At 40.2% G+C, this 23,096-nt stretch overlaps 1 protein-coding gene across 1 annotated transcript in view; it reads left to right on the plus strand.

Moving 5' to 3' along the window:
* The window catches only part of RBKS (ribokinase), a 66,532-nt gene that overhangs the window by 38,797 nt on the left and 4,639 nt on the right, over window positions 1-23,096 (plus strand). The window contains exon 7 of the mRNA XM_021392677.1: window positions 8,971-9,159. Within this exon, the coding sequence (XP_021248352.1) occupies window positions 8,971-9,159 (189 nt within the window). The remainder of the gene's footprint in view (window positions 1-8,970; window positions 9,160-23,096) is intronic.

Genomic DNA, 23,096 nt, shown 5'->3' on the forward strand with positions numbered 1-23,096 from the left:
AGACAAATTAAGCTCATCTCGTAAAGCCTTAGTTTCGATTTCTTGTTTATTAGCATTAAGCACGCTGTATTCCTTCCACTCACTCTCTCTTTATATAAACAAGAATGTGTGAGAAGTAACATAGCAGATAGAAACCATGCCCTGATCACAGTTGAAGTTATCTGCAGCAAACAAGATTTCTGCAATGAGCATGATACCTGTGGGTAGAGAGGAGTGGAGAGGGCTAAAAGTATGGTCCTGTTCTCTGTGTGATTTTTTTTTTTTTTTTGTCTGATGGCTGTGTCTGCCAAAATAAGTTATTTAAAGCTCAGATACACTCTTTTGAAATTTCTGTTAGAACCTGTTACAAACTGTATCAGAAGTCTTCTGTTCATGAATCTCCAAGCATTCAAGGTTCTAAGTAACCCAAACTGACATTTGGATTTTATTTCGGAATGTTCCAGTACATGTCTCCATTTCAGATACACCACAGTACTCAGGAATGAGCTGAATAGCAATTTCTTTCAAGGTGGGAGATGCTGTGGCCCCTCCAGACTCTGGAAGGCAAGGCTTCCAGTATAGCTGGAAGCAATATCATTTGTGGCTATCGGAGCCATCTGAGTTCAGTTATATGTGATGGTGAGAATGATAAGACAAAGTATTTGTTTGGGACACCCATATGGTGTTTTCTTCATGCTTTCAGGAAACACTTATTCCTGGACTACGCCTCTGGATTGGTTAAATGGGGCCATGGCACACATTTTGGGCTGAGAACATCCATATTCTCCCACCAATGTTATACATGTCATTCATAGTTTGCTTTTTTTCATCATGTCACTAGTTAACTTTTTTTTTTCCCCTGAGAAAACTTATCCCCCATGTGTTAGACAGAAAACTTTGGTTTTCATTACTTGTCTGTTCCTGACTTTTCTCTCATTGCTCTTTGCAGCACACATACTGAAGTTTTCCCTTTGTTATTGCTAGAGGACAGTCTTGAAAGAAGCATTCTTTGAGAAGTTTAGCTTGCTGGAGCTAGAGTGTATTATTATTACCACCACATGGAGAATAGAAAATTACTCTATTGGGAGAACAAGAAATACAGGTGCATAATTGTAACAGATCCCTGCTCACTCATCTACCTTTGTACCCACCTGCAGTGCTGGGGGTACAGTTCGCATTCTTTTCTGCTATTTTCTTTTAAAAAGTAATTACCATTTGAAGATGGCTGGGATCACTTCGTGCAGTTGGGTAAATTATATGTTCCGTACTGTTCAGAAGGCTTCTCTCTTCTGAATGTATGGATACGATAGACCTATGGAAGTTCCTGCCAGCCATATCATGGGAGCACAGATCCAGTAGTGGGTCTCCTACAGCATATTCTGAGAACACAGAACTGCACATAAATACTTGCTTTTAAAAATAACCTTTTCATATTTTGCAACAAAATGAATTATGTTACCATCTTTCTACTAATCAATTATATTTTACTTCATCCTCTCTGTGTCTGGTTTGTTATTAAATTGATGTTCAGGAATGAACTATTGCCATTTTTACTTCCTTTTTGCTGAGAAAAGAGGAAAAATGAAGCACTTGTTTTTCTTCTATCACAAGATTGAAAGTTCTTTTTTTCTTCTAGTAATTGTTATATATTCATGTGCCATCTGTTTTCTGTTTTCTTTCATGACTTCCTTTGATTTCAGATCACTGTAATGTATGCACTTGAGAAATTTAATATAGAAATAAATGTTTACATATCCAAATAAAGGTTACCAGTCACATCTCTACATGCCATTTAAAAGCAATAAGTTAACTCTGCTAATCTTCAAAATAATGATGGTTTTGTCCATTCATCCAACTCCATCTGCATTTCCTTCAACTTCTTAAATCAGGAATTACCTAGCACTTTCATGGTCCAGGATGCATACTGGGAAAAGATCTTATACCTTTCTTTTTTACTTTCCCTCAGTATCAGGTAACCCTCATAGCCAGAAAACAGGAATTCAATAAGATGGACCTTTGCTCTAACACACTATGTCCGTTCTTATTTTATAGATTTGGTGGTTGTTTTGTTTTTAATCCTCTGTGGCCAGATGTATTGAAAATGCTGCCTACATTTGCTTTCCTGAGATGTTTGGTTCCAGCTCTATTTCTGCTCCTCTTTGGGATCTCCAAGTCTCAAATAATTTCCTTCTAGCCAAAACCCCATTTATGTTCCAGGCTTACCTCTTCTGGGGACCTTTTCTCATTCAGGATTTTTAAGTACTACTAAGAAACAAGTAGTTTATTTCTGCTTTATCACTAGTAAGCCCTTTAATAGCTCTTAATAAATTATCTCAGGTTTAAAGATGCGATCTTTAGAGCTATCCAGATCAGCTGTTTCTAAATCATTCTTTTTAACACAGACATATATGCTAAGACAAGATTAAATTTCCACTGATTTTTATTGTTGCTTGGTTTGGCTTTCCTATTAATTTAAATTTACAGGTATTTGTCGTGTAATTGTATCTAAATATCTTTATTCTTCATCAAAAAATAGCCTTATGTTATTAAGTCCTGTACTTTGTGGATATCATGTGAACGATATGTTTGTAACAGAAAATTGTGTTAGCTGTGGAACAGAGAGCTAGCCATTGAGCTGAAGACATTTCACAGATGGTGTGGAGTGTTTGTTTTGCTAGAGATGAGTAAAAGGGGATAGTCCTTGTGATTAGCTGAATTATTACTGAGTCAGAAATCTCTGTTGTTTTCTTCCACACTGGTCAGCAGCTTTGATCTGCGATGCCTTTGTCACAGAATAAAAATTTAAAAATGTCAGCTACAGTTTTATACAATCATGGGATTTCAAGTCCCAAATGTGTATGTATCAAATGCATCACACTTTGTACTCTATTCTTCATTAACTGCTTTAGGATTTAATGAAATCACATGCAGCATCTGATATAACAGCACAGTTTGTTCTTATGGATTTATGTGCTAGAGAGAAGCAAACAAAATTATACTATCAGTGAATTATCTACCATTAGTTTGTCTAGAAGGCTCTTCACAAGCTGTTCTTTTCACTTACACTTGTTGCAATAATATTTTTTTAATGTCTGACATTGCTTTCTTTTTATGTGGTTCACGAACAAAAAAACTCAGAACAAATCTTGCAAGGTTATCAGTTCTTTCTTTGCTTAGCCTGTAGTTCAGTTTTATCTTTTCCCAGAAAGATCAAGCTTGTTGAGACTAGTTTGTTAATTCCCAGATGCAGCACAGCCTAATCCCTGAGGTTTGTGCAGGAATGTGCTAGTTCTCCATTCCCTTAATTCTTCTAATGAAAAATAAATGTATCCAATGTCATCTAAGTGAAAACCAATGGTTGTTCTTTTCAGTCTTCTATAAATGTTGAAAAAGAAACAACTCTATACAAGAAGAGTTTTTTGGAATACTTACCTTTTTTTTTCTTTCCATTTTTTTTTCCTTACTGTAGTATGGCCCTAGGCACAACCACAATGTCAATACGGTTCATGTGTTGTTTTTCTTATTTAGTGTGTGCGTGCAATTACAGAGCCCTGCAGGTTAGGAACCAAAATACATTGCATGTCAGCAATTTGAATTTGGTCCTAAACGTTTTGAAGAACAGCTGCATCTCTGTTCAAAGAATACTGAAGAGCCCTTCAGGAGAAGGAAAACTCCTAAATGATTGCAGCAAATGATTTAGCGTGTCAGGCTATTTTTAATGCAACACTGGGAACTGCTTGCTTCCTAATGTGAAATGGATATCAGACTTCTGATCTAAGTAAGAAGGGCCTAGCAAAGGTTTAATTAAATGCTGACGGAATAGTTAGGGGTTTTGATGGTAGAAAGAAGCACATCTAGATATGAATTCATTGCTAATTTTCTTAAAGAAAGCTGCAAGATGCATAAAAATAATACAAAATAATAGATACTATCCTTTTGCTTCCTTTCTGCTATTGTCTATTAGTTGAGGTTGAAACACTTTTGGAAGAAATATTTATACTGGAAATTCTTGTTAGCGTGTCCAAAATCAATAGACAGCAATGACTTTTACAAAATTCAGAGAATATCAAGCTTATACAACTGTATCTGAAGTCTTAGAGTAGGACATCTAAGATCCTGCTTATTAATATGGACTGGTTAATAATAGAGATTGTCTCGGGAATTTGCCTTTTCTATTGTAAGTAAAGGAAAGCTACTATTTCCTCATTACGTAGAAGTTGCTGGAAATTCACAGTATATTTTAATTTGAATTCCAGCTTTGTTCTAAACCCTATTTTATCTGTATATGGGAAACTATGAAATTTCCCATATTTAGTCTAAAATGGTAGATGTTACTTTTGGGAGAGGAGAGAATAGCTTCAAGCCTATTTATTTCAATCAGTTTTTAATTATTCTAGCGTAAGTATTTCTTCATGTATGTATGTAAAAATTTTATAATTTGAAACAACTGGAATTAGCTTGGCTTATGGCCTGATCTTGCAATTGCATATATACCAAAGCTGTCTCTCACTACTTCTTTGGGACTCATTGTGTGTTAGAATTAACAAGATCAAGTTCTTGTTCTGTCATTCTCAAAGAAATCTTAGAAATCAGATATAACCAAGTTTGTGGCCAACTGGCTTACTGCATTTTAAGTACTTAACGTAAGTATTTAAAATTGTCATAAGTAGTTTTAGATAGGTTAGCCTTAGATGTGGCAGTTTGCTTATTATTATTTATGATTTCTGTTCCAGTGGTACCTGGCAACATTTGCCAAGTTGCATTGTGCTAGGTGCTATGTGGATGCTGAAGCAAAAAATGGACTGCTCGCTAAAGAGTTAACATTTTCTGTCATCTCATCAGTTTATACTTGTTGAGGATCATAGGACCGTAGAAAGTAGGAATAGACATCTTGGAGATCTGAAGTCCTGGTGAAGAAGTGCTAGCTTTGGTCAGATTGCTCAGGGTTTCTCCTTTCAAGTTTTGAATCTTCAAGGATGGGGAACGTATGCCCTGTTTCGGGTACCTGCTCTAGTGCTGCATCACGCTGGTAGTTAAAAAGTTTTTCAGAATGCTGGAATTTTCCATGTTCCAGCTTGTGCCAGTTGTGTCTAGCCCTGTTCTTGTGCAGCTCCAAGAAGAGTCTGGCTCTCCTCTGTATCCACACGTTAAGTCGTAGCCAGCAATTAGATCTCTCCCTGTCCTTAGCTTTTTGAGGCTGAACAGAGCTGCTTCTCCCAGCCTCTGCTCGTATGTCCTGCGCTCAGGCCCCCACCTGCCTTGCTGGCCTTTCACTGTGCTTGTGTGGTATGTCAGTGTCTTACTTCTGCCAGGGATCCCCAAACTAGACAGTCCTGAAGATTTGGTCTCACAAATGCCAGGCAGAGGATCCAGCACTTTTCCCTGAAAGTGGCTGCGTAAGCCATGGAGTGCCCCGCATACACCACTGCTAGTAGCACTTGGCAAAGATTTACATCATCGTTTCTCTATCACTTTTAGCCTGTGCAAACTAGTACTGATGTTGAAAGGAGTCAATTGTTTCGCTTTATCTTATTTTAGTTCGGGCTTAATTTTAACACAGATCTGCCTTTCAGTCCGGTTTATTTCCTGGCCACACAAATAGCTGTGCTGGCACAAGAGAATGGGCCATGCGGGCAGGAGCGGAAAGGAAAGCAGGACCATTTTTTTTCTATATCAGTGCTGATTTGTGTCAGCGTACTGTAACTAGACTCCACAGTCTAAAGAGACAAGAATAATTAACTAAGAATAATGAGGAGTATTGCCAAGAACCTTTCTATCAGTTAAATTAAAAGCTTCAGTTAATTTTTTCTTCTACTTTTGTAAACAAAACAAAGAAAATACTCTGTAGATTAATTATATAATATGCCTTTTTTTTTTTTTTTCTGACAGCAGGTTTGTGGAACGCCCTCTAGCTTTACTTAGGCCATCTAACTGAGGAGCTTCATGAGACCAGCACAGAAAAATAAATTTCTTGATTTGCTGCTCTTCTGTGCAGTACTATGGCAAATGGCCACACTGAAATTTTAGTATTGTTATTTAATTTTTTCTTTACGTAACTATTAGTTATTTCCTTCAAATGTACTGCAGTTTGTTTTGTTTTGCTTTGTTTTGTATTTTTTTTTTAAATAAGATTCTACTGAAGGGAGGAACTTAAAATCTAACCACAGTATTTAACATCAGTTGACATTTACAGCAATCTCTAATTATTGGCACAAAATCTGTCTCGCTTCTGCTGCTTTTATGGTTCTTCCAGCTTGTTCCAGTGTGTTTTAGTTTTACTATCCTGCTATAGATGAGTTAGATGATAATGGTTTCAAGCAACTGAAGATCTACTTTTGTACAGACTACTTCTGGTTGAAAATAAATTGGTATAAGCAGTGTGAAGGCAAAAAGAAAGATTTCTGCAAAACCTGTCACATTATCGGTCCCCAAATAACCTTTTTCACAACCCAGACAAAAAATCCTGTTGGCTTGGGGCACAGCTGTCACAGAAAGGGGTACGTTACACAATGTGTGTTTAGAATTAGGGAGAATATTATATTTAAGTACTTTATTTATCTTGCTCATAAGCTTACAGAAGTGCAAATCCCAGGTAAATGAACCAAAGTTAGGCTGACTATTTCTTTTCCATAATCAAATCCATTTTCCTCTTGGAGACTTTACAATCTATGTAGAATGTTTGGAATTACTGCCCATCGTGAAGTACATTAGAAATTCATTTAGTCAGTTTCATTCAAGGATTAGTGTGTACATTTTGGTAATCCAGTTTTGTTCGTGTGCTAAGTATTATGAATATGGGAACACACAGTTCCTGCTCCTGAGATCTCAAAATTCAGTAAGAGTCACAGACGCTTTAGTCTCTTGGTTATAGAATAGCGTATATGTATTTTAATGCTATTTATTATCCATCCCTAGTCTCTCCAAAGTGACCCCTTGCAAACCTTGCAGAATGATGTATTCAAAAAATGTGGTGAGATACTTTTGAAACAAATTCTCTTATTTGAAAATACTTTTATACCCTTTTAAAAACTTAAATAGATCTAATTTGTCTAAATAGGTTCTACTGCAAGAAAATTTTGAGCAGCGTGGTGAAATGCCAAAGAGAAAATTGGGTAGATTTATTTGCTTTCTCATAATCTAAACCTTACTTTATTCTTGTCTGGGATCAATGTGGTTTAAAAAAAAAAGTTTTAAATTGTGTATATGTGTTATGCCCACCAAGTCTTGCCACACTGAGTTCTGCCTTGTAGTTATCAAATCAACGGCTCCTGAAAACATCTGTGCATTTGTCTCAGTAGGGACTGCAGGACTTGATCCTGTAAGTTCAAAAATTGAAACCAGTAGGTACTCTGTTCATGATAATGTAAACCCTAAGGCAGTGTATTGGCATATGCTGGCCCTTCAGAGCCCAAGGGTGACTTCTCTGTTCTGGGTCAGGCTGAAACACAGGAAATGACAGTGGCAAGCTGTGAGGCCTCTGAGTCACAACTGGGGGCGGCTTGCTTGGGGATGGCTATAGTAGTTCCTGTCCTCAGCTGTCTGCCCTGCCTCCCCTTATATGACAAGCCTGCCTGTACTCGTGGAGCAGTTGTTCAACCACTGTATTTTACATTCTGTTTGGGCAAGAAATATGCGTGCTGATTTCAAGTTTCTGTAATGCAGAGAAAGGTAGTTTGAAATATTTCAGCAGCTGTTTCTCAGGAAGCTGAGTTGTCCATGTCCATAGAAGTCAGGACGCGTAGCTGGTGAGGAGGTTCCAAGTTAAGTTTTCCACTGAAAACAAGCCCCAAGACCATGAAAGTTATGTCCAGTTAATTGACGATTATTTGAAACTGCTTCCGACTGTGTTTTTCAGGAAGCAGCGGTCTTGTAGTTCAAGATAAAGTAGGACTTCCCTCTTCTCAGACAAGCAAGACAAGATTTAGTAAAGACAACAGTATATAACGTGCCAGTTTACTTACAAGTAAGTCATACTCTGGTAGGCAGATGGAGTACTGCTTGCTAGAGTGTTTCAGGTAAAACGTACTATATTTTTCTTTTTTTCCTGTCCGATTCTTGTCATGTACCCTCTGTCAAAAAAAGCACATGGCACTGGAAAACGAGATGCTATCAAGAAAATGTGTGAAGTGAAGAAAAAGATGTTTAGTTCTGAAGTCTTCACTGCAGATTTTTGGGAAATTTTGCTTTTAGGTGCATGGAACTAGAAGAGATTAATTTTAAGAGCCAACTGAGAGAAGTTGACTTAAGGTCACCATCTGTTAGAAGAAAAGTTTATCTGTGTTTGTACAGAGCCAACACAAAAGAGTCTCAGCCCTGGCAGAGGCCTATGAACATGTCCATAACTCAAATATATAATCATCTTGTAATGGGCCTTTGCCCAAAGAGAGCTTCAGATGACTTTTAGGTATTCTTATCTAAAAATTCATATTAAAGTAAACACAGTGGTCAAGTTTACCAGTTGAGCAGTTTTGTGTTTTTTTTTTTCCTTGAAGAGATTTTCCGTAGAGATTTCTCACTAGCTGAACCCTGAGAATTTTAAAAGGTTTCTTGTATAGTGATAAATATCCCCCAAGAGCAGTGACTGAGTTGCCGTGTAACACTTTTCACATTAGACAGCAAAATGCTTTTACCAAGACTGTGTCATTGTGTCCATTTCAGAGATGAAGAAACTGAGGCACATAGGAGAAGTGTGATTTTGGTATAGGTTGCATGGCAGGCAAATTGTAGAAGCCAGAACAGAACTCGTGCCTCTTGTGTCTCTGCCTAGGCTGCTCTCTATTAGTCTTCCATGCCTGGAGTACACGCTGATTTCAAGCAAGGAGCATGACATAGCTAAATATCAGCGTAGGAAGTGGTTTCATGATCATCTCGTAAGACACATTTTTAAAATGATATTAAATACTAAATACTATTTTCAAAAGCAACAGTTGTCCAAAATTGAATGCTATCAGATGATGATTTTTTTTTTCATTTGCGTGGGTTATTTTTCAGGCAGAAATTTTAACGGGCATCCCAGTTGGCAACCTTGAAGATGCTGAAAAGGTGGGACGCATGCTGTTAGAGAGAGGGTGTAAGCTCGTAATTGTTACTCTTGGAGCAGAAGGCTGCATGATGATATCAGTAGAAGAACCCATTCCAAAGCACGTTCCTGCTGAGAAGGTCAGGGCTGTGGACACTACGGTACGTTTTTGTGGTTTAACTGTCTTGCTTTGGAAAAGACTGCTTAAGCACTAAGGGATGGCAGTGAGTAATCAGCCAAATCTTTGGGCACTAGTACAAAGGTTAATTTATGATGTGAAACTGATATCTTGCTTCCAGCCTCTCGTATATTAAATGTCAGTTCATTTCAGTTTTATAGTCTGTGTTGTAGATGTGCTAGAATTATTGGGCATGAGAGTATCTCCATGTTCCTCCTGTACTGAAGTCAGTACCTGCCTCTGAGTATAATGTGCAGTGCCAGGGGCTTGAGCTGCAGTTCAGCTTTCCCTGTGTGTGTTATTCATAATGTCCAGAACTCCAGTGCTGTGGGAAAAAGGAGATATTACTGCCCTCACAGCCTGAAACTGAATGTTTGGCTCTTTTGACACAAGCATGAGTTGCTGTCCAAATGTAGCATAAGGTGTCTCAAAGACATAATCTTTATAGAATATAGTGAATAAGAACAAGAAGTTCTTGCTGCTTCACGCTTTAACCGTTTTACGATGATAGCTAATGAATAATTGCTCAGACAGCTTCTTATTTGCCATGAGGGTATCCCCAGCAAAAATTAAAAACAGGAAAGGCAATAGTTAAGATTGCATTGGAAAACCTTACCACATTGCACATATGGGGCTATTTTGTGTTCCTAGTATTATCTGACATAAATCCAAAATAATTCCAGTGGAGTTACAGAGAGCAGAGCAGGTCACGTTGTATGTACTAACTATACATTTAAATGCCTGTTACAATAACGTCATATTACATATGCTCTGTTACAATAGTTCATTAAAATCCTGGAGATTTTACCATCTGGTGCATTCCATATCTGAATTGCATTAATAATAACTAGTTCTCTTAGCATGTTTTTTATCCGTGGACCTCATACTGCTTCACAAAGAAGAGAAGCAACTGTTTAAAAGGTGAGGAAGCAGAGGCGTAGGAACTGAAATTACCTAGCTCAGCAGCACACAGTGGCAGAGCTTGGAGTAAAAGTCACTTATGAAACAGGAGATCACTGATAGATATGGACTGTTATATGTTGATACTGTGGAAGACTTTGTTTCACTGTTAAATTTAATCCTTCTCAATACATGGACAGTTTTACTTTATTGTCTTCTTTTTCCCCTTTTGTTATTTAGGAGTTTGTACTTGAGTTAGTGTTGATTTTGGAATGCCCTAAAGTTCTAGATAAAGGAAACGTCACTGTACTGTACTGTGTATAAGGTACTTGGTAAGGCACTATAGACACCTACCTGCCTGCTTTTAGTCCAGAAATAGAAGTGCTGGAATGAAAGATAGAGCTCCCAGGCCTGCCTTGACACTTTCTAAGGAGCAGGATTTATTAGCTTTGGAGCAAAATCTTGTGAACTTGACTGTATGGCTTTTTGCTCTTATTTGGTAAATTCACCCTTGCTATCAAAGCTCAGCGTGTGAGCTTTCTTTTTTAGAGTACATCACACAGAAGTGATGAAGAAAAAACATGTGTGATGTGCTCCTTCAAAAGAAGCAGAAAATTGCTGCCAGATAAGCTATTGTTTAATATCTTAAGATATTTGCTGCTGTTGGTCTAAAACAGCAATCCTGAAACCACACACTGTGACTAAAAAGTGCTTTTTATCTTGCCTAGCAGTTTGGAGTTTTCATGACCGAACTAATTTAACACTCCTTTTTTTTTTTCTTTTACATAAAAGCTGTTACTTAGAGTTTACCGAATCCTTGCCCTGCCTCCTTGTGGCCAACAGGTTATTGGCTTTCCTATAGCAGAGGGTTTTCACAGTTAATTTTGTTAATCTACTTAAATGCCAGTGGGTTGTTTTCAGTAAAACAGCTGTGCTCAGTTTATTCTTGCAGATTGAATGAAAAAAGATGTGTTGGCCTTCCACTATAAAAGTCTTATGCTGCTTAGGCTGATTATCACTTTGCCTGAAAGCAAGTGGTTTTAAAGCAACCCTTCTAAACCCCAAACAAAATAATATCATCCTCAGCTACCTCTGTAACTAAAATAAATACTGAAAATCCTAATAAGACACGTTACTCTTCCCATATGCATAGCTAGAGTGGTTCCTTTCCCAAGGGAATAAACTCAAGTTGTGGTGGCTTAGCAAGAAACACCCATCCATTGTATAGTTAGAGCTGTTCATGCACATGCTCTAAGCCTACAATTTAGCACAACAGAAGGTAAAGTTACCATCAGACAAATAGTTCAATGATATGTAAAACCATTCATAGGATTTTAAAAGGTTACAGAGCCCTCGTGAAAACAGTATATATTAAAATGGAATTTGCAGTTTAGAGGATATATGTAAGTTACAAAATGAGCCACAAAGCCCTTCTCTGCTGTAGAAATTTCCCCATAGATCTCTGCCAGAGTCACCTCTGCAACAGTACAGATTCAGTACTGCCTCCTGATCATTTTTGTTGTCAACAGTATTGAAAATTATTGCTGAGAAAATGTTTGGGTAGGTACAGCCACAGAGATACAAGATTAGAGTTCCTTGTCCCAGGCGGCATGCCCCCTGTTCTCTAGGTTTGTTAGAGAAGCTAAGGGTCAAAGATGGTAAAGCGTGAATCTCCTGCCTAGCCCATGAGATGGTTAATCAGAGAGTTTATTGGCAGAACACTGGGAAAAGCTGGCTCCATCTCCTGCTCTGTGGTGGAACATGAATCTTCAAGACTGAAAATCTGGCATTTCTCACCCACACTAAATCAATACTATAAAGAAAAAAAGAAAAAAAAAAAAAAGGCTTGTTGATTCTTTTTAGCACTAATTATCTTAATGTGGGTTTTACTAATGTATGCAATGCTTCCCATAACTGTTAGCAGAGCTCTCCGTGCACAGTCCAAAACATGTAGAGCACGAATAGCCGTTTAGAAGGAAGTTTTGCAAGACATGGTATTGTAAAGCTGTAACATCTGTTTCTCCTGCTATAGCTAAATAATGCAATAAGCTTTTGTTAAAAAAATAAACTTTCCCTTCATTTTGCTGGCTTCTGCTAGCTATTTTGTATTTCAAAATTTTGAATAAAAATATAATAAGTGAAATATTGAAACTCATCAAGTTTTCTACATGAAAGAAAGAAACACCTGACTAAGCCCATTTGCGATATCAGTTTGTATTTGAAATAGATTAAACATGTAAGAGACATTAGACACATAAAATGTAATAATATATAGAAAATAGAAGAAAACTAAGACATACGTTGTGATCTCTTTTCATTACTCCATATAGCTGCTGTTAAATCTACTTAACTACATGTAGTTAAAAATATGCATTTATTTTTGGTAGAAGCTATTTCTACTTTATGTGACTTTAGGTGCATGAAGCAGCATTAAAATAGGTTTGAGAGTTAATTATGTGATTCCATTTATATGACAGTTCCTCGGTAGCAGAAGGTTGTACAAGCCATTGACAAATTTGATAAGCATTTCATAGAAATCAGTACTTTGATGTACACATGTTCTGCAGTTGCATGTGTGTCTTTGGAAGCCATTCGCCTGCTGCTGGAGCAGAAGCACAGCTGAGGTGGAGCACAGCAGCTGCTTGTGAGCACAGCTGCGGGACGTGACCAAACATTGTCAGGTCAAAATGGTACTTGAGGTAAAGCCGATGATCTGTGTGATGAGCGACACGGTGAACCTAGGTTGTGACATCTGCTGCTGCCACACACGCACTGTCCTGGCAGAGGCATGCCCAGCCTGCTAACAGGGACGGCTGACACATGTGCATGCTGGGGAACGGTGCTCTGCTCTTTTTGCACCTTCACCCCTGCAATCCCCCTCTGCTTCTGACAATCACGCAAAGTGTAATTTACAGTACTGTTTACGTCTATTTACATTTACTAATTATATTCTGTAGAAACTGCCAAGAAAAATTTGTCAGAAGAATGTAATTACCCAAAGCTGGAATTTGGCCAGCAGTCAGATTAGTTCCCTTCCACTTTCAAAAAGCATTATGGGATCTCACCAAGCCGACAGCATCAAGCAGCAGCCAGGGACAGAGCCGAGTCCCAGTGGTGCTGCCAGGCTGCCAAGCTCGCTGGAGGAGCTGAGGCCTGGCTCAGGCCTGGCATGTGCAAGTGGACTTGGTGGAGGCCTGATGGCTCCACCAAGCCCCCAGGCTCTGGAGTCTGGGCTTGAGGGGGTTATTCGGTTTGTGTTGGAGCCCTGGGCTCTGGTGTCTTGAGAGGGTTGGCCGTGCCAGGCCTTCTCCACGGGCAAAGCAGCCCAGCGGCCTAGGGCTGTTCTCTCTGGGCAGGCTGAATCTCTCCTGTGTGAGGCTTTAGTGCAAAATGAAACTCTGTGCGAGCAAGAGCTGCCCTACTGCCGGTCCCTATGTCCAGGCTGCAGCCCTGAGGTCATTTTGGCGAGGGGAGCACTCCAGGGCTGAATAACACCGAGATGCTGAATAACATCCATGCACACTTGCGTCAGTTTGGGTAACTTTATAATTTCCACCCCATCCAGTCTTTTAAAAATACAGTGTAGTCACTCTGCATAAGATCTTCATCAGCTTCTGCTTGACCTCCAGGTTTGCATAGGCAGGTGTGTGCACAATAGTCCTGCATCTGCAAGCTTACAATCAGAAGATAAGGAATCTGCATGTCTGGCTTGGGCATGGATGTGTTCTCTGCAAAGGCAGATGGAGACACTTGGGCACACAATATTTAGATGAAAATCTGGGATCTCAGTGGTGCTCCTGGTAATCACAAGTCCCCACTATCTCTTTTAAATCTCATTAAGAACTTGAGAGGTTTAATTTCAAGGTATTTCTAAGCACAGTCATTAAATTTCTCGTACTACTAGCATCTACCCTGTCTGGCTGTGCCTTTTGGGTAAAGAGAGTGCACAACCTACTTCAGAAAGCCGAGGAAATGTATGTCACCATACAATAAGTATGTATTTATTGTATGTCACCATATATTGTATGTCACCATACAATAAGTATGTCACCACCGATTGTGATGACATGCTTATAAAGAGGAGCCACAGTTATGAGACGTGGTAAAATTCAAAGCTAATCAACTCAGTTATGCCTGAAATTTGACAATGTATAATTCATTCTGCGTAGTCTGTAAAGCGTTCTCAGAGTTGGATGATACACGCTATTTGTCGTAATCATAAAAGTTACGATTATTTCTTTGTGTCAGTTCTCCAGAAGGAAGGCTCATTGCTACAATATGAATTTGTCATCAGAACTTTTATGTTCAAATCCTATTAAGTTTCTCTCCAATTTCTTATTACAGTATATTAAATCTAGCTCTTTTATGATGGGAGGGGATTTAGAAGGCTATCTTTAAGCAGTAGAGTGCTCACTGAGCAGCTTTGTGTTTGATTCTGAGGGTGTTAGACAATCTTTATTTTAAAAAAGCCTCGTCTAAGTGTATAGCTATATAATTTTAGATATGTCACAGCATTCAGGCCTGTGCAGTAATTGTGGTCTAAAGAAGGCAGTGTGGTTTAGTGATTTGAACAAAGGACTGAGTAAGAGTTGTGCGGCTCTGCCAAAGACTTGCTGTAAATCCTTGGAAGAGTTACTTGTCCTCTTTGTATCCCAATTTATCTATCCATAAATTGGAGCTGCCATTAATGTATCGCATATAAACCATGAGAAGTCTGTTTGAAATCAGGACAGAATCTAGGAGGCCTTTTCCCAGGCTTGTCATATAACCTCAGGCCAGTTGTGCTGCTCTGGGGGCATTACAAACTCATTGAAGTTCTTTTGCTTGAAGTTGAGAGGTCTTGTCTGTCAAAATATGGTTTACACTAAAATTCTCTGACTTAGCTGTATCTTCTGGTTTGGAGGAAGCCTGAGCCCGGGGAGTGAAGTGGACACTGAAATAAAGCCTTAGAATATAAATAAATCCAAAACAGTCCTCCTAATAACAGCAATTCTTTGTCTCCTGACTTTGTGGCCTAACGTCTGAGGCTCAAGGGGATATAAATACAACGCTCCGTGCAATGACTAATTACTCAAAATTCTGTGCATCAGCAGAAGTGGGACTTGTGGTTGACTCTAATATTATCAAATGCCTTTGCTATTTAATAATCTTGTAGCCATACATTATTTAGCATGCCGTTTGCACAAAGAACAGTGATTTTATTTCAGCTATCTCTCAACAAAGTAAAAATGCAGCTGGTAGTAAATGAAGCATTTGGCAGACAATGTGTCTGATGTACAGTTCTGTAACTTGCTAAGAAGAGAAAAATGTTGTTGGGTGTTTAACCTCTTCCTACCCAAAGATATAGTACAACGGAGTAAAATGGCTACAAAGGGCAAGGTTTTTTTTCTTTCTTTTTCCTTTTTTATTCTGGTTCTTTTTCCTCTTTCTTTTTTTTTCAAATTCTTTTTTTTTTTCCTTTCTCTATTTTTCCTTTTCCTTTTTTTTCTTTTTTCCTTTTCTTTTTCTTCTTTATCTTCTTTCTCTTTATTTTTTCTTTGTCTTTTTTTTTCCTTTTTTACCCCTTTCCTCTTCATTCTCCTCTTCCTTTGTGTTTTTCTTTCTTTCTCTCTCTCTCTTTTTTTTTTCTCTATCTCCTCTTTCAAGGAAAGTGAAGAAGTTACTATCGGGCAGACAACTCATATATCAGTGGGGTTTATTCACACACCAACACAGAGTAATTATACCCAGAGTGCCCATTAGCATCCCGCAAACCAACGGCACAATAGCTTCCTTTCTTTAACGTGCAGCCAAAATAGGTTAATAAATAAGTTTAGTTCCAGTCATAGCCCACTTTCTGTATTCTCTCTTTTACAAATATGGAATCCATTGAATTTTGAAACAGAAAAGCCACGAGGAATAAATTAATTTGCCAGACACTCCAATCAGTAATCTGCGCTGTAAATCTATTTAAAGCTGCATCTATTATGTTCTGAAGTTCAGCTGAACTGTGAAAGGGCACATGACTGAAATCACTACATTTGAGTTGACTCACAGTTAAGTGTAGATGGGAATTGCTTGGCTCATCACAATTTTCTGCTCCTGATTCAGGCCTTCTCAACACACTTCAGTTTTTGAGGACTTGGTCAGTGATGTGAGTGTATGTAGGCAACCGGTCACAAGAGGAATTGCAAGTGATGCCTCCATTTGCATTGGCTGCCAAATAAGATGTGGAGAGCTATTACCTTTGCAAGCTGGATGCTCCCTCTTTCCCTTTAGAGAGAAGGCAGCTCTTTTGTCTCCATTTTATAGATAGGAAGGATAGAATTGAAAATGTTACCAATGTTAGCTTTGAAGCCCTGGCTAAAATTGTTCTGCTTCAAGTTAGGTAGAGGGTTGGGGTTACATAGCCAAAAACGAAGCCCGGGCATATATTGCTATTCTCTGAACTTCTACACAACATTGTCAGGGAGGAAACACTGTTTATCTGCTTAGTAACTGTTTATTTTAATCGGTAAGTACAAACATTGTAAACATAATGAGCAAACAGAAGCAGGCTTGTACCTAACAATTTGCAGCCTTGTTTTCCAGTGGAAGATTCCACAGACCACCCAGGCTTTGCTCTAGTCCTTCTCTCAACCACAGAGCATCTAATTAAATCCCTCTCCATTCCCGACTCTAAGTGGATGAGAGCCTACAGTCCTGTATGATTTCTTTCCAGATGGAAATGCATAATTTAACAGAGATACAGCTGACAGGGAGAAGTGGGCCCAAAGCAGTATTAGCATTTGCCACAAATTGCTTTGAATTACAAGGGGAGTACTTAATGAAGATGTAGACTAGAAGAGAAGATTAAAACCAATATTAAGTTTTCTAAGATTGCAGAGTGCCAGGCAGCAAAAACCTCATATTAAAACTGAATTTCTATCTCAGTTACTGTAGTGACACTAAAAATTATTTGGTTTTGCTGCCAAGGAACACACCATCAGTATAATGTCATCACATTTTGTCCCATCGTGTCCTACAGATTTGTTCAATATACATGTCTACATATACATAAAGTTGCTAAGCACCTTACATTGCTTACTACTTCTGTACTCGCAGCATCAGGTCAAGTACTATTTTTCCCTCTGTTTTGTAGATGAGGAACAAAAGCAGACAGGGACTGCTTGTCTGTGGCAGGCAAACCTGCTTCTCTTGATAAAACCATAACTTCTTGTCTGTGCTTCTCTTTAAAGGAAATTAGTACTGGGGGCAAAACATTGCAAGAGTGTCAACTGCCTCGCTTTTAGAACTGGGTATCATTATAGATGTCCACATAAATGAGAAAGTATGCAATAGTTGCTTTGCATTGGATGCCTCTTGAAGGGGCTGCAAGAGAATTGTAGCAATGTGCTATGTTGACAGGTGCTTAGGCTACACTACTGTCATACTGAGAAATACTCCAGTTTGGAGGTCAAACCAAGCCTGGACAGAAAAAAACAGAGATACTGGCAGCTGTTATGCACCGAGCCAAGTGTTTTGTTGTGGGGCCAGAACGCAAGAAACATACATACAGCATCAGACCTTTGGGCCTGCGATTATGTGCCGATGAGGTTTGGGGAAGCTGAGTTCAGAAATGTCTTGAAGCTGTCTTTTTTGCCATCTCTCTTCTGGGCTGCTTTTGTAAATGGAACGATGGCATAATTTATACAGTTTGAGAATAAATTAGGAAATGACTCTTTTATTTCTTCTCTTGGGCTAACTATGGCTTTCAACACAAGTCAAAATCATTGCAGCAGAATGTGCCACATCCCTTTTCTTGATTTGCTCCCCTCCTCGTCTTTATGGTGAAGCCAGCACAGAGTCTCCACCAAGAGGACGTCCTTAGGAAAATTCAGTCCTAGATACATAGTTCACACTTGTGTTTAGAGCAGATTTTGTGCCATCAACACCAACACACAAGATAGTGTTACTTGTAATGGCACTTAACTGGGATATCTGATTTGCGTAAAGAACTGAGAGGAAGGACGACCAACTGTGAGCAGCCATCCTTTCTAATTAAATTCCTACAGCTAAAAATAGCTACTGGAAGCTGGCGCTTCTGGCACATCCAGAGCATCACCTTCCCAAGTATCTTTTTCTGGCCTGTGCCGTAGGAAGTTGAAAATGTGATCCAGTGTATAATAGTGTGGCATATTCTTAGCTAAACTACTTGTCATTTTTTACCTTTTGCATTTATGGTTAGCTTACAAATGTCACATCTCCTTTTCTTCTCTAAAGCCAGTCTCTGCAGAACCAGGTGTCACCCTGGCTATTGTAGAACATAACCTACTTGTTTTCTCAGTTTGTTCAGATCGGTTTTGACTATGGCGAGAGGGAAGGCAAACCCAGCTCCAGAGCTTTTGGCCTACTTAATTACCAAGAAATGCCAATTGCAGTAATGGTGATACTGAACTAAGACCTGATTTCCCCAACAGAGTTTTCTCTGGTAATTTTGGTCGCTACATAAACCAGAAAGGTTTACATTGGATTGTTGATATTGCATAATTAGGTTTTCAAAAGAACAAGAACAGAGAAATGAGAGTAATGGGGAAATCATGCTTCTTGCTTTTGCACATTCTAACCACAGAAAATGCCGGGTTTATTTCTTATCAAGAGTAAAGGAATCAATCCTTTGTAGCCTGTCCCATGGACAGAATGTTTTTATAGCTTCAACCAGGCAAATGGAAGGAAGCTAAAAACAGAAGTTTTGGTGAGTGATGGCGATAATCTATGGCAGTGTGTTTAATCAACAGTTTTCAGTTGAGCGTGGTTTTGTCACTTTCCTCGGGGCTTTGTTTTTTATTTTCATGTGTATAGATAGCTCTAGAACAGTTCAGCTGCAGGAAAGCATATTCTCAAGATCTGGCAACAATGTCCAGATGGCTTTAAGGTGTATCATTTCTATTAATTTGAAAGGTAGATGTAGAATTACAGGGAAAGAGATAGGAAGGTCTCTGGAAGTTTGTGCCACGTTACTGGTACCTAAGATCCCACTGCCAAATGAATTAAGCAGGCAACGTCTCTTGGGAAAATAAAAAAAAAAAACATTTTACAGGGAACGTACTGCTGAAGGCCATGAGTGAGCAGGGAGCCGTTTTTTTCTGTACGCGTGCCCCATACGGGAAGGACAGCGGAGTGGGTCGATAACAGGGAACAAAGTTCTGGAGCAAGCAGTTCCGGCTTGTAGGTCACATCGTGCTGAACTTCCAGAGAGGAGATGCAAGTAGAGTGCTGTTCAAAAAGCTGAGGCAAACTCAGTTGGAAAAAAATGCAGGGAGCTGGCAAGAGGACAATGCTAGAGTGAGCTCAGACAAAAAAACTCCTGAAGTTTTCGGTTTGGTTTTTTTTCCAGGATATGTAGTTCAGAGGTAGGCGGGAGCAGTGGCCAGCCAACAAAGGCTAGATACTGTGGTTTTGAAAGAGGCATTCGAGCATATGGAGCTTTCGTGCAAAAAAAGAATGTTTTTTTGATCAATTCCAGGCGAGATGGCAGTTTTGTCATTCTGAGTACATCGCATCAGATTACACGGGATCACTGAGAGTCTTTTGGCATTTTCTCACAGTTTGAAAGAAGAAAAAGCTCATGTGGCTAGTGAAATTGCCCTGCAAGGTTTCCCCTTCTGACCTGGCTGTTAGATTCTGGGGTCCTGAAGCCAGGTTAGCCCCTGACATGACACTGGGTAACACGGCTGCTCACAGTTTGGCCAGTTCTCTCCTGGCTGGGGAGCTCGGTGGGGAAACCCACTGCCAGTATTAGCAGCGTACTATCGGAATGTATTCTGGGCAGGGCTTGGGCTCTAGTTTCAATTGGTCATTAAATGAAATTTGTGAATTAGCACCCGAGTTTGAGCTTTGTTAGGGAGAAATTGCAAGTTGGCATGAGTGCGACGTGAATAATGAAGGGAGTGAAGTACTTCTCAAGGAAGTGACAGAAGTGGAGCTTGTGATTAGGGTAGGAGAGTAGCTGTGTGTTGTTGGGGCTTGATAAACCAGTCTGAGGAGTACGAATCAACCTGCATCCTGAGAAGCTGCTAAATTTAGTGCTGAGCTTCAACCACAACTCTTCGATTCCATCCAAGCTCAAACTCTGGGAAAAGTATCTGTAGCTCCTGTAGCATGTTCAGCTGAAAGAGTGGTTTGTCTCTGTTAGCAGCAATGTCTGCATGCCTCCCTGGTGTTGACACATCTTGCTATATACGCTCTTCTCTGCAACAGTGCCGCCGGAGAGATTTGGACTGAGCTGAAGTGTAATAAGAGTTTTCCAGTAGTGTGTTTTATATCTCATAAGTTTCCTGTATGTACTTGAGAAAAAGAAAAAAACATTTATGGAGTATTTCCTCTGCTGTTTTTGAGCTTCTCTGTTCAAATGAAAGGAGGTCACAGATCGTAGTTTGAGTGTGAAAACAAGGAAGAACTAGGTACCAAGGCAAAAAGCTAATTGAAGTTTAAACTGAAAATTTACTCCAAAATGTATCCTGAATTGAAATGCTCCTTACCAAAATATCTGTATCACTCAGGGTGCAGGAATGATGGTTGTGGTGAATCGTTTGGTTGATGGGAATCTCACGGGGTCTGCAACACGGAGCTATTGTTGTCACGAGCGAGCGTGTTTTCCCGCCTCGGTGTGCTTACTCCATTAGGTAGTGAAGGAATTTGTCACCTCCCATTAATGCTATCCGGAGCTGAAAGGAGTTTATATGAGCATCATCAAACTGAATTGTTTTGATGATTCAGAAAACAGAGTGCTCCCTGCGGGTGAATGCTTTGTTGGCTTTCTGGAGTTAGCGTGTGACACAGAATAATTTTCCTCCCGGTGCTGAGTGACATGCTGGGATACCTTGCAGTACTTCTCTGGTAAACTGTGAGGCAGGAGCTCCTCTGTTCTGATCTTGTCTGAGCGCCTAGCAGAGCTTTGGGCAACTTGAGCAGGTCTGCTTAGTAATTCTGGATACCTCCATTTTGGGGTTCCCAAACTGTGCTTCATTTTCAAAGGATGGGTAGATTGTGGGACTCCCACTACGGTCCATACAAGATCCGGACCTCAGAGTTCAGCTCACAGGTGTGTCCAAGTGGGTGTCCCTAAAATCTTGATCTTAACTTCAGTTCATTTTCTGTCATGAGAAACGCAAGCCGTGCTACCTACCTTTAGGGGCCTCTGAACATGTCGAGCAGGACTGTCTGATGTTACTAGATCTCTAGATACTTTCAGCTCTGCTTTTTAGATGACAAATAAATTAAAAACCACAGAGTTTTGAATGTTTTATGTTTTATTTCCAGCGTTCACCACAAACCAGATAACTTTCCAGAGGAATTCATGCATCTCTAATGCTTGTCTCTGATCTTTTTAGCAACAGCGAGTAAGTGAATGTAGGATGTAACAGAAAGGAAAGAAAATATATCCAGGAGGCCTTGTATCAAGATTAATCTCTCAGGAATGCAGGGGGTTAACGGTCAGGCTGATTAATCACTGTTAATGAACCATCAGGAAATCTGTCAGGAAGTGGGTAAAAATTCCTGACAGCTGATGTGGAGCACTGTGTGGCGTGCTTTGGTTTTGATGTTTCCCAACTGATAGCCTCCAGTGGGTGCCGTTCAGTTACCTCGAAGATCTGAAGGCATGTGAAGGACTTGATGGCCTGCTGCCCTTGCTCAGCTTGAGTAAGGGAGGGAGAAATTTTCCCTGTGCAATGGCTATGCAAGTGCAACGCAACATAAACGCAAGAAAGGCAGAGATTGCTCCTTCCCACAGCTTCCCAGAACAGAGTCTGGAAAATATACAGAAGGGAAGCGGGGTCGTTCTTCTCTGCTCATTCTGAGCCTGCAGGGTACAGCAGGGAGCAGGCCAGGAAGCTTTCTCTGCTTGGACGGGGAGCCAGAGTTCTGGGACTTGGATACGCAACTGAGTTAATGAATTGCTTTGTGTTGACCGAGGGTGAGGTTTCACAGCTGGCTTGAGCTGATCCAAGATCAGGCTGCTGCTGAGTTTCTCACCTCTTTCTCCTTTGCATTGGCTGCAATGTGGTAGTGCAGTGGCTTGCTGGGCTGGGTGCAAACTAATGCTTCCCAGTCAGTGTTGGCTGGCCCAGTTTTCAGCAGAGCGGGGGAATGGCCTGCTTCACTGCCTGCCTGCACCGAGGCTACGTCTGATGTAGGCAAGGATAAAAACCTGAGTGGGGACAGAGCCTTTCAGCAACAGCAAAAATGTGGCTTGGCTTAGGCCTGCTCTGAAACTGCAGGCTGAATCACTGGAATTAAGAGTGCACTGTCAACCTACAGTGAATGCCAATTAAAATGTGCTAGCTCACGCCTCCTGTGACTTCGAAGCAGTGGCTGATCACAGCCATTCTGCACACGGCTAACGGGAAGCGGGGTACGGTGGGGTGGTGGCACAGCCATTCCCCATGACACGGTCAGGAGGGCACAGACCGCATGAGCTGGTGTCAGTGTGTGTTTGGGAGGGCAGGAAGAGAGGAGGGGGGCCAGCAGCCCTGCCAGGGATTGGCTCACTGTATTTTTCTTTGGCTCAGGGTAACATATTCAAGCTCGTCTTCCTGACAAGACTGCAGAAATGCTCAGTTACCAGCACACAGATTAAGCACAATAACACGGTCGTGGATCCAGACCCTACAAGTCTGAGGCACAGTCTGCTTCTCCTCGTACTTCTCCTTTCACGTCAACACAAGCAGCTTTGCTGCGCTCAATCTGCACCACTACTGCAGAAGATCTAAAAAGGGGAGCCCTGCTGCTTGTTTCAAGCTCATTTGTTGGTGGTGGTTTTTAACTGCAAAATGTAGTAGTTCCATTTTAAGGACTTTTTATCTTTTTGTTCTAGCTCAAAACCCCACGCATAGATACAGGAATAACTGTGCTAGTGGAAAAGCTCTATGCAGTGTTCAAATCCTTCAAGTTTTAGAGGTTTGTGGGCCTTCCCTGATGGTATCTTTGTGTTACATCTGTCGTTCGGGTGCAGGGCAGGCAGTGGCGCACCCCTTAAGGAGCAGAGAGCAGTTGTGACAC

This window comes from Numida meleagris, chromosome 3 (assembly GCF_002078875.1).
Source record: "Numida meleagris isolate 19003 breed g44 Domestic line chromosome 3, NumMel1.0, whole genome shotgun sequence".
Lineage (NCBI taxonomy): Eukaryota > Metazoa > Chordata > Aves > Galliformes > Numididae > Numida > Numida meleagris.